The sequence below is a fragment of the Fomitiporia mediterranea genome (genome assembly GCF_000271605.1).
Source record: "Fomitiporia mediterranea MF3/22 unplaced genomic scaffold FOMMEscaffold_9, whole genome shotgun sequence".
Lineage (NCBI taxonomy): Eukaryota > Fungi > Basidiomycota > Agaricomycetes > Hymenochaetales > Hymenochaetaceae > Fomitiporia > Fomitiporia mediterranea.
The window spans coordinates 2,477,543-2,489,389 of record NW_006760394.1 but is presented as its reverse complement, the minus strand read 5'-3'; the positions used below and the strand labels follow the sequence as shown (position 1 = coordinate 2,489,389).

At 43.8% G+C, this 11,847-nt stretch overlaps 3 protein-coding genes across 3 annotated transcripts; 1 reads left to right on the top strand and 2 right to left on the bottom strand.

Moving 5' to 3' along the window:
- Positions 1–155: 155 nt before the first annotated feature.
- On the bottom strand, positions 156–2,377 carry FOMMEDRAFT_159422 (uncharacterized protein; the record flags this gene model as incomplete). Its single annotated transcript, XM_007269364.1, has 4 exons — positions 156–264; positions 319–392; positions 445–548; positions 1,414–2,377. 4 exons carry the CDS (start codon positions 2,375–2,377, stop codon positions 156–158), a joined length of 1,251 nt encoding a protein of 416 aa, XP_007269426.1.
- A 2,132-nt stretch (positions 2,378–4,509) lies between these two features.
- Positions 4,510–6,910, bottom strand: FOMMEDRAFT_187143 (uncharacterized protein; the record flags this gene model as incomplete). The annotated part of the gene is made up of 16 exons (XM_007269363.1): positions 6,636–6,910; positions 6,509–6,582; positions 6,400–6,454; positions 6,281–6,343; positions 6,140–6,223; positions 5,858–6,072; positions 5,751–5,770; positions 5,646–5,692; positions 5,522–5,557; positions 5,361–5,447; positions 5,251–5,289; positions 5,134–5,178; positions 5,004–5,080; positions 4,870–4,947; positions 4,731–4,807; positions 4,510–4,655 (listed from the first exon to the last, which is right to left on the bottom strand). The coding sequence occupies exons 1-16, from the start codon at positions 6,786–6,788 to the stop codon at positions 4,510–4,512; spliced, it is 1,296 nt and encodes a 431-aa protein (XP_007269425.1). The 5' UTR covers positions 6,789–6,910.
- Positions 6,911–7,212: 302 nt separating this feature from the next.
- FOMMEDRAFT_148326 (uncharacterized protein) lies at positions 7,213–10,614 on the top strand (the record flags this gene model as incomplete). Its single annotated transcript, XM_007269362.1, has 4 exons — positions 7,213–7,564; positions 7,622–7,860; positions 7,915–9,706; positions 9,776–10,614. 4 exons carry the CDS (start codon positions 7,213–7,215, stop codon positions 10,612–10,614), a joined length of 3,222 nt encoding a protein of 1,073 aa, XP_007269424.1.
- Positions 10,615–11,847: the final 1,233 nt, after the last annotated feature.

Below are 11,847 nucleotides of genomic sequence, written 5' to 3'. Positions count from 1 at the left end.
TCTGTATAGCGTATACTCTCCTTCAGTTGCTGCACAAACATATAGATATGTTGACATTGAACGAGAATAGACGGACCTGGATGAATACGACGCGATATGTGTTGTTGGGGTCGAGCCAGTATTCGACGTCAGGGACGAACTATAGTGAAATGCGTTCATCCGTTTGATTCAAGGGAGTTATCTGGTGTTATGAAGAGCTCTTGACGCACGCTTAACACTCCAAATAGATCCACAAGTGAGTTCGTCAAGTTCCATGTCATCTTCCTGTGCAATGCCTTAGCAAGACTCAAGCTCGAGATGTAAAATTGTTACTAGCACCTAGTGATATTAAAATCGCCATGTTGCAAAACAACATGTCCGTTCGTCCCGCATTTTTCAATCGCGTCGAGTACCTTCCAGTACTGTGTCAATCAATCACGTATTGGCAAAGCTAACAACTCTCACCTGGTCTGTATCGTCGTGTCCACCTCCGAGAGGAGATATCACACACATCTGACCACTACCTCCGCTCGACGAAAACCCTTGCGTAGCAGCGAAGTTGCCAAGAGCTAGCAAAGTGAACAAAGCCAGCAACAAGAACCATAGAGGACGATAAATATAATCCTTTCCTTCTTATACATATCTCTCTTACACTTGAATTAAATTTTGTAATCCTTACTTTGTATGTACTACATTTTTTAAGCTAATTATTTATTTTTCCTACTTTGTAACAAGTTACTTCTCTACTTGTTACACTTTCACACTACTAACCTATACTGTAACTCGGCTTTACACTACACTTTATATGTATTAATACAGGAAAACACAGACAGAATAGTTGATATGCAAATAAATACAATATACTAAAAATAAGTATAAATTGTCTTTAGTGAATTCAGTATAGTCAGAATTTATATTAAGCCATAATACAGTTTACTCTCTAGAACTGTTAGACAAATCACAAGGTGAATCCATTAATTTTGACTATACTTATTAATAAAAACTTGTGTTAAAGATTTGCTAGTTAGTATAGTCTTAGTAACTTTTTAGAAAATAAAAGTATTTAATTCTGTATATAGTATATTACTCAACACTGAACATTAACTGTCATATTAATATACTAAGCAGTCTGATTCAATAATACTTATAATTAAGATAACCTATTACTAAAGTGTAAAATTTTGTGAATTTGAGTAGAAATAATCCTAGTAACACAGGTCATTGTTTGCTCCTATTACCTAATTCCTCCCTTCATTTCCTTCAAAATTATTACACTCTTACCTACATTTATTTCTCACAGAAAGAAATGTTTTTGCATCACGACTAAGATTATCTAATAATGGCTAATTCCCCGTTGACCCATCAATTGTCTCTTGTAATATTCAGCAGTTGCTGGACTTTCTCTTTCTAGTTTCTGCATTGTTTCCACATGACTCATAGCAGGTCGTGGTAGACGCCGGCCTGTCGTTCCACTACCGTTTTCTAGTTGCAGATGGGACGTTTGCATTGTATCTTCTTTGTCATATTCATCATATTCGTCTGAATCTACTGAACCTTCTGTGTTTTCTGTACTTTCCTCATATTCTGATTCAAAATTCTCATATGCTACACTTCCTGCATCTACACTCTCATAACCATCCATAGGGAATGAAGATGGCTGTTGTGATAAATTAAATTCTGGTTCATCAGCTGTTGGCCTCAGTTGTGTTCTGATTGGGTATGTATTCTTCCTTTCGTCTTCTTCAGCAACCCTCTTTACTTTGCCCGCCTTCTTTGTGGAACTGACCGAGTCAACTTTCGGCTCTGAATTAGTTTTCATTTTGGGGCCTGAAACAGGGACTGTTGTGTGCCCCTTAAGTGTTGCCTTCTCTTCCACTTGTTTTTTACCATGACCTGCCTTCTGCTTGCCTGGCTCTGCTTTAGACTTTTTTGGAGCAGAGCCAACCCCTGTCTGGCGTCTACTAGTTGTCTTTTTGAGGCCAGGTTGTTCGCCATCATCTGCCTGCCTGACATTCGTTTTCGTAGAAGCATTAGCCCTTGATTCACGTCTACTTCGGGATGTCCCAGTGTCTGATTGCTCTTCATCCCTGGCCTTGATTGGTTTGTCGTCATTCCTTGCTTTGTCTCTTCTATGTTTGGGAGCATGCACCTTGGTCACACTTTGACGCCTAGGCCTTCTGTGTCTATGGCGGTGATATCTGTCTCCTCCCTCTCGATCACGAGTACTTGTATGTCTATGTCTTGGATGTTCGCCCTTGTCACAGTCTAGAGAAGTACTGCTTCTACTTTCAGACCCACTTAGGGTGGCTGAATGTCTCTGAACGTTCCTGCTTTGTTTATCACTCTGCCTTTTAGCAGCCCGTCCGCCTCTCTGAGGAGGTGTATTAAACAGGAACATCTTGTGAATATTTCCTAAGTAATATGAGGGATGCTTTCTACAGTTATGTTGCCCCCTTCTCTTTTTTATCCTTGTCTGGACACAAAGGAGTAATTCAAGCCCTTTGTCTCGCAAGTTACCGTGTGCACTGGATTAATCAAAATTAGTGAGCAAAGCAAAACCTCGACATCAGTCAATGTAGGCTTTCGTATCAATTAACACCAAATGCATGCAAGAAGCAAAATTGGATTATGGAACTAATGATGTCAAGAATTTCATGTCATGATACTTTCGGAGTTTGCACTTAAAATGGAACCTGAGATTGCTCTGAAGGAGTAATTCTCTGAATCTATGTATACCTTTCTCCTTAATGCTATTAGAACTTGGTTATACTACTTCTACCTACCTTGTACCTTCCAGCAATGTGTTTGAGCTGCTGAAGACTGTAGTACTGACTATACTATTTATGTACTACCTTAGGTACTAAAAAAAGCAAAAGGCAAAGCTGTCTCAACAACTTGAGTTATCTCTTCCATTAGAAGTATCATTAGTCAACTGTGTACTCCTAAGTCCTATCTCCTCTTTAGAAATTCGAATATGTGTGTAAGGATATTGTAACAAACTTGACTGGTCATTCAGATTTGTGTTGTAAAGTATTCTCTAGTTTAGATGACAATAGTATCCAAGGTGATCCGAAATCAATAGGATCATAGGTTATGCTCAGAGGGAATCACACAGTATAGGGGTTCAGTGGACTCTGCTCTCATTCGTTGTAGGTGTCATCCGTCTGTGAGTGTCATTGTCTGTTGATTGAGTAGGTATATATAATATGTAGCTATGTCTCAGGTACGTCTGTTGCTTATAAGCGTCATTCCATATATATGCTATTTCCATATATGTTAACACTCCCCTTCAAACATTTATTAGTTTAATAATATGTTTGTTTTGCAATTATTTGATTATTTGATTTGTAGTTATTTTATTTTTATTTTTAGGGGTAGTTATAGTACTGCTACCACTCCCCTTCAAACATTTATAAGTTGGCCAGACCTATAAGATGTTTGATTTGCAGATTGTTCCAACATTTTTATTAATATAATATCTGCAACATACATCTGTGTGTCTGTATTATATTTGCTTGTGTATCTCATTTATTAATATCATTTATATAATGTAAATGTGTTGCTTGTATCATATATTTAAGTCCACTGTGTGTTAACTTTGTGTGTTGTTAGATATTTATTAAGTTTTTGTTTGTTGTTGTGTCATTAGTTCTGTACTTTGTTCATCATTATATTATTAAGTCATTGTTTGTTGTCATGTAGACTGTTTGATGTGATTGAAATTGTTTGGAGTTAATCTGAAGTTTGTGCATAGTTTACTGTTCAACAACAGTATTGTTTTCACAATAAATCACTCAAAATCATTATTACTTAAAGGAACGTCCAATGCCTGTATATATGGTACAACAAAGACTTTTTGTACCCACCTGTACAATAAATCAGTAAAATTTGATTATAGCAAAGCTTCTTATTAACACGTAAGTATCGAGTAACTGTTGTACGCCACATCAAGAATCAAGATAAGCCTTGCACGTTGCTCGGACACGTTTCTATATGTGGCTGAATTGCATGTTTCATGTATCCATACCCGAAGCAAGCCTTCTAGCTTTGCTGACCAGGAAGAGGGTGGATGCCTAGTACTACCATGCTCCCAGTCACAACCAGATAATGTCTAACCTGTCTAGCCCATAGGGTAAAATGCCCCAAAGTTTGGCTTTTGCTTTGTTCATAGACTTCATCCATGATCGAGTTCTGTCAAACTCCAGAAGTACTTTATCTCTTAGTGCTATAGATTGGACTCGTAGGGCTTGACTGACAACAAATTTGTTTGAATTTTTGATATAGCTTCATATCAGCCATGTATCACTAGTGATGTCCACGGCTTGTGTGAATCTCACGAAGAATAAAATGCATTCTTCATTCAAAATTGTACAGCGAGGAACAAGCTACATAGTATACCCTTATACAACGTTACGTTCACCCAGTTGCATTGCACGGTCCTGCCCACGTTATCATGTAAAAAAACGCAAAGCAAAGCAGGTTCGATCGGTCCACGTCATCTTCGTCAGAACTTTGATCATACTAAAGAAACTAAATGTATGCACCTGGAAGCCCAGATATACTCTCCACATTATCACAAATGAACTGCGGAGACTGGTCGTTCGGCGTAGAGATGGAGAAGTCTTGGAACGTGATGTCCGGACAAGGTGCGTTTGCGCTGCACTCTATGTCGACCACTACAGTAATAAATTTAGCGGGTGAGGTATTAGAAGGGTAAATAAGAACCAGCAAAGGAAAAAGAGAAAGCTTACGTCTATTTGACGTTGACGTCCCTGCCCAGTCTGCATAGTGCAGGTCGCCGAATTGGAGGAACGAGGGTGTATCGCCCCTGCCAGCGGACCCGCAGAATCGTCAGCTTCTTTATACATACTATCGAAGCGAGATACTGACGAATGCCCTCCATTAGTCTGATACAAGTGCGTTGGCAAGTCTACTTGGTCCAATGAAAAGTTCTTCATCGTTACATTGCTTACATGGCCTATCGCAGAAGATAGCATCACAAATTCTCGAAAAGGGATAATGACTTGGACGTACCGCCCCCGCCACCTCCACCACTCGGAGGTTCTCCGTTCACGGTTCCTGTCCACGACTTGAAATACACCTGACAAACAACCGCTGGGCGAATAATTTATCACGAAAGGATTTACGACTTACCCCGTTGTTCATGTTTGGTTGGATACTCGAGTTAATCCTCATCAGCTATATATTACAAAGCTGAAGTAAATAATGCAAAAAAGAGGGGGTGGGATGGACACATTTATGTGAACGTACCGTGAAATCCTCAAGCATGACGTTTTCCACGATATCATTCTATAATCCAGATGTTGACTCATAAGCTGCAGATCCTCTTAAAAATCATACATGAGAAGCTGAGTGCTTACCATACCAACGTATTGTCCCAACGACCCAAATGCAACACCGTTACCGCCACGACACGTATAGTTCTTCACATGGAGGTCAGTCGTATTCTACATACAAAAACGTCAACATCAAGTCGATCTAGAAACCTTCGGATTTCGATATGGACAGGACAGGTACATACACCTTTTACTGCGAGACAATCGTCTCCACATGTCACCTATCAAGTTTAACTTGAGTTCCAACGTACAGGTTGATCGGAGGGAATAATTGGGATGAGAAAGGATGAGAAAAGAGGAAAGACATACGTCCCAGTTGAAGAGCTTGATGTTATCTGATCTGTACGTGTTGATTCCTGGTAATGTGTCCGGTTAGACTCGACTTTCAGAATGAATAACAAAAACCAAACACACCATCCGTATTCGGCACAATACTACCCAACCAACCAATCCATCACAGTCAACATTCACACAACAAACTGGTAAACAACCAAAGTAAAGCAAAAGAAAAACACACACACTTCTGACCCAAAAACTCCGGATTCCCATTCGTAGCATTACACACCATCCCATCATACACCACATCCTTCGACATCGCCACGGTATTACACCAAAAGGGTGGAGAATGAATATGGAAGTTGCGGATTTGTGCGTGGGTGGATTGGAAGAGGGTGAGGGAGAGTGGACGGCCGTCGCCGTCTTGACGGGTGTGGGAGGTGAAGTAGTCCCACCATGGCTTTTAGGAAAACGGGAGGACGAATGTAGTTTTAGTTTAAGGAGAAGAGCGTGGATGGATGACGAACCTGCCCGTTCCCGTTTATCCCACCTATACCGTATGCGTCGATGACGAAGTTGTTCCCCGAGACAACGAACCAGGATGCTTGGCTCTGTATATACTCTTCTTCAGTTGCTGCTGCATAAATATTAACCGAGAATGAGCGAACCTGGATGAAAACAACGCGATATGTGTTGTTGGGGTTAAGCCAATATTCGACGTCGGGGACGAACTATCGTGAAATGCGTTCATTTATTAGATTCCAGGTTAGAAAGAACCTCGACGCACACTTAGCACTCCGAATAGATCCACTTGTGAGTTTGTCAAATTCCATGTCATCTTCCTGCACAATGCATTAGCAAGACTTGCTAGCAAAGTATATGACTATCACGAGTACTTAGTGATATTGAATTCCCCATGTTGCAGTACAACATGACCATTCGTGCCACATTTCTCAATTGCATTAAGCACCTTCCAATACCGTGTCAGTCATTGTATATACTGTCAAAGCTAACAATTCTTACCTGGTCCGTATCATCCTGTCCACCTCCAAGAGGCGATATCACACACGTCTGGCCACCAACTCCACGAGGCGACAAAATCTGCGTCGTAGCAAAGTTGACAAGACCTAGCAAAGTAAACAAAGGCAACAAAAAGATATTCGTAAAGGACGCCATCGTCGTGTCAGCCCGCAGGACATTACGAGATCATCAACTTCAAGTTATTATATAGTGAAGTCATGCCGACTTTGAGGAGTAATTCACGATCACAAGATACTCGGAGAAATTCACAACAGAAGAATTCAGAAGAATTGACGTGTGGAGGCGGGCCGTTCTGAGGGGTCAGATGTCCTAGAGTCGTCCTTGAGCCGGTAATCAATCTAGTTGTTGATGCTGGAAAGCAGTGGCAGTCCAGGAGAATAGCAAGAAAGCCACATGGAAGCATATATGATAGACTATATTATTTGCAAGCAAGGTATCAATTGAGGTAGGAAGAAATGAAAATGAAAATGAAAGAGACGCGCCATTCGACGCGCCGTCGTCTTTACACGACCTTTGTCTTCATCTTTCGTCCTCGTCCTCATCCTCAACACCGCTCAAAATGTCCAACCTGCGTTCAGGTCCAACAAACTCCTTCAGACCAACGCGTACGACACGTTCTACCGCAGCAGCATCAGGTGCAGGCACATCAGCAGCTGCGACAACCAGCTCGACGCGTCCCACTGCAGCCTCAAGACCTCTCTCAGCGGCGGCTAGCAGTCGTCCAGGCTCTTCAGCTGGTGTCAAGCCACCTTCGAGACCAGGTTCCGTTGCTGGTTTCTCCTTTGGCGCTACGCGCGGTGCTGCTACGTTAGGTGCTGGGCCTAGTAGAGCAAGTGCTCCGCCTGCGTCTGGCGGTGTTGCTGCAGGTGTGAAACGAAAGACGCGTGCTGGTAGCTCGAGTGTTGAACAAGGTAAGTCCTCTCACAAAATCAAAAAGAAATCCCATCGCTGAGTTTGATTGTTCGTAGAATCGTCCGCAGCAAAACGTCCCGCGCTGACCAGTGCCTTCTCCGCTCATGTCACACAAACATCTCTCAACCGCCAACTCTTAGCTGCACAGGCTCAAGTCACAGAGCTACAAAATAAACTACTCAACAAGGATCGCGAGATTGACAGGTTAGAAGCGGATCTCCGTCTAGTCGCAACGCGGGAAGAAGAAGAGAAGGAGGCTCGACAACGCGCTGAAGAGGAGTTCACTCTAAAGACGGTACGTCGTCTCTTTATTTTTCAGTTCAAGCATCAAGTCTAACGACGTGTTAAGAGCGCACTCGAATACGAGCTCTCCTCGCTAAAACGAAAGTTCGCAGAACTCGAATCACATCACGAAGATCTCGACGACGCCTACTCAACTCTCCTACACACCTCCCAATCCAAAACCGCCGCTCTCAATGTCGAGATCACCACTCGTGACGAACAGATCGAGCTTTTGCAATCTCAGTTGCAGGACGCTCAGGCACGAGCACGTGAAGAAGAGATTAGGGCGAAAGCTCTGGAAGAGTTACTTGAGCAAATGACGGAAGAGGAGCCTGGAGGTGAGGATGATGAAGTAGAGGAGCACGAGAAGGAGGTAATAGGTGGGGATGATGGAGTTTCGAATACCAACGCAGGCATGCGAGTCGAGATTGAAGAACCAGCGACCAGCGTAGACGACGACGGTTCTTCGAAGGCAGAGAAGGAAGACGAACGAGACGAGCTCGACGCAGATGGCGAAGCCGACCCCGAGGAAGACCCATCAATGGCAGTCGATACTATTACTGAGGGAGACGTCACACAAACCGGTGAAATCGAAATATCAAGCATCCGTTCCCGCTCAGTAGCAGCAGTCGAACCAAACGTTTCACTTCACTCAGGCGACCAAAACCAACCAGAAATCGAAGCTTACCCCGACCCAGGTGCACCACCGCCCTACACCGTCTCCTCGCCCATCTCCGCCTCCGCGTCGATTGCGTCACGTTCTCGTTCTGCGTCCATAGCTTCTTCGCAGAACGTTTCCATCGCTTCTTCTCGTGCGATGAGTCTTACACTCGATCGGCCACTACAACAGCAACAGCAGCAGCAACCAACACACGGAACTCCACTCTCCATCTCATCCAACTCCCGCCTCGACCCCCTCTCCCACATCCGTCATCGACTCAGCCTCGGCACACCCAATAGACGTCGACGTCATTCCTCCACAGTCTCTTCACATTCCCAACAAGAACGAGAACGAATCAGTAATATCAGTAAAGACAACGAAATAATCCGCACCGAACTCTCCCGCCTCACATCCCACCTCACCTCCCTCGAAGCCTCCAACACCCGCCTCACATCCGAACTCTCCCGTCTCCGCTCCAGAGCCCAAAACTCAGAAATCCTACGCGAGGAGAAACGGGAGCTTGAGAGGCGGTTGTTGAGTATGGAGGGGCTGAGGACGAGGGTCGCCAAGCTTGAAACGAATGCTTTGGCATTCGCTAAGCGGGAGAAGGAATGGGAACTTAAGTTGCGAAATCAATCCGAGAGTGGTGGTGGAGATGATGAGAATAACGAGAATTGTACGCCGGGGAAGACGCCTGTAGGTGTCACACAACAACTTACGACGCTCCGCAAACAACACGCGACACTCTTAGACGAACACGGACAACTAAAAGCTACTCTCCGAGCATACGAAGTCGAACTCACCAACACACGCTCAGAATTAGAATCCACTTCTTCCAACGCAAGCCGTTTGCAAAAAGAAATCGAACACCTCCAAGACACCTTAACTCGAAAAGAAAAAGAATGCGTTTTATTGGAACGAGACGCGATGTTTTTGCGATCCCTCGTTTCGAGTTATCAAAATGAGGAAGCGGCGAATATCACTGTGTCAGATGATGGTGAAGTCGTCGCTGCTGCTGTTACGGAGAAACTCGAACAGCGAATCGCGCAATTGGAATCCCTTCTTGAGGAGTACAAGTCTACGATTGAGGGACTTGAAGGGGAGGTTGAGAGGTTAAGACGGTCCGGCGGTGGAGTTGCGAGTAAGTCGAAGGAAGAGTGGGATTTGCTTGTGAGGAAGGCTGCTACTTTGGAGGAAGGTGAGCATCCACACATCCTTTCTTTCCTTTTGCTGAAAAATATGACTGACAAACCAACTTTAATTGTAGCTTTCAAAAACGCACAATCCTCAGCAGCCCAAAGCACAGACCGTATCGACCAGCTCGAACAACGTCTCTTCGAACTCGGCGGAGAGATCGGTGCAGGTCGACACATTCCACCTAACACACGCGTTCTCACTCTTCAACAGAACCCAGCGCAGGAATGGGCTGATACGAGACAGGAAGTGCTTGATAAGCTTAAGGCGGAGAATGAAGCTTTGCTTGAGCGACTTAAGGAACTCGAATCCCGACTTTCTCAATCCGGCGGTCCTCCCACTTCCACCTCCACAACCTCCAATTCCGATCCCACAGACCCTGGCAGCAACACACAATTCGTCCCCCGCGCATCCTACGACTCCCTCAAACACGAAACCTCCTCCCTCTCCTCTCTCCTCGCCCAAAAAGAAAAACGTCTCCTCCGCTTACAACAAGTCTACTCTTCCAAATCTATCGAGTTCCGTGAAGCCATTGAGAGTATTATGGGTGTAAAATTGGCGTTTTACCCGAATGGACAGGTGAGAGTGACGAGTGTGTATGATTTGAGTGCGGCTTTTGTTTTCTCGCCTGCCAAGCCTGACTCAACCACAAATAACGAGAAGGAGGACGGGAAAGACAAGGATGGGAAAGACAAGGGTAAGAGGGAAGGAGATGAGAAAACCAAACTTGGAGCACGAATGCAACTAATCGCTCTCGGCGACCACGTACCCGAAGAACTGGAAGGGTTGATGAACATGTGGATAAGAGACGAGATGTGTATACCGTGTTTTATGTCGAGCGTTACGTTGGAGTGTTATGATAAGTGGAAACGCGAGCAGGCGGAGGCTTCCGCCGCCTCTGGGATGAGCTAGAGAATCTAGAGAGGAATAGCGTAGAGGTGTAGAGGTGTAGAGGTGTAGGCGGTAGATAGAGAAAATGTTATTGTATTATATTATTATAGTGCAGAAGATGCCGACTGTATTTATTTATGATGTATTATTCTGTTATTCTGTCCGGTAATGCGAAAACCGACGCCACGACCGACTCGGAGTGGCACAAATCAGGCTGTGAACAGGCCCTTTGCTCCTTCTGATCCGCTACTCCACCGTGGGTCCAAAAATAAAAATGATTCCGGATCCGCCATCACTTCAAGGTCACGTTGTATAGTCAGTAAGAGCAGCACTTGTATCAGCTATTAAAAGTCATGTCTCTTTACTAAGTAAGCAAAACAACAAGAACAAAGGAAATGTGTAAATGTGATTATAGATGAGGTAGCTATCTGTTGTTTCATAATAAATGGCATGTTTTAATAACCGCATTGAGAATCATTGTAGCTGCATTCTTCACTAATGGAGAGAAGAAACATGCACTAGGACTGACAATACAATGAAACAAAAGAAATATCTGCAAATTTGACTATAGGTGAGATAACCCTATGTAATGCCTCAAGTTTCTGATGTAGATATTACATACTTGAAACCAGTCATACTTTATACAGAGCATGCCGGAATCAAATTTATCGGATGCAAACTAGAAAGAACTACGTCATTCCTTAAGTAATTTGGGTAAGTCAATTATGTCTGCCAAAAGTATAAAAGGGTGGTGGGTAAAGACTCGTTGAGAATATTGACTGGTTAACAGCCCAACATATCTGCAAGATGTTCAAGATACCGGTACAGGAAGGCTTCAAACGTCAGTCCTCTACTACTGCCAGTCGCTCTAGTACTACCAGGAGCAATAGACACGAAAGAACGTCAAGAAGCGACTCACATAAAGAGAGACGTGACTCTGGCAGAGCAAAGGGCAATGAGGAGCAGCGTGAACGCAGACGAGACAGCAAGCATCATACAAAAGCAGAGGACCACGACCGTGCTGAGGATACAGGTGATAGAGACAAGCACAAACATCGTAAACGTCGCATACCAAAGCAAAGGGAAAACACAGCTGGCAGCAACACAGACCGTGGAGGAAAGAATACAAGTTCTTCTAAACTGGCAAAACAAGATCATGGTAAAGACAAGCTTAAAGAGAGAGTGTTAAGACGAGACTACACGAGAGCATGTCTCAGATGATATAAACTACATTACAAGCAATGACGAACGATG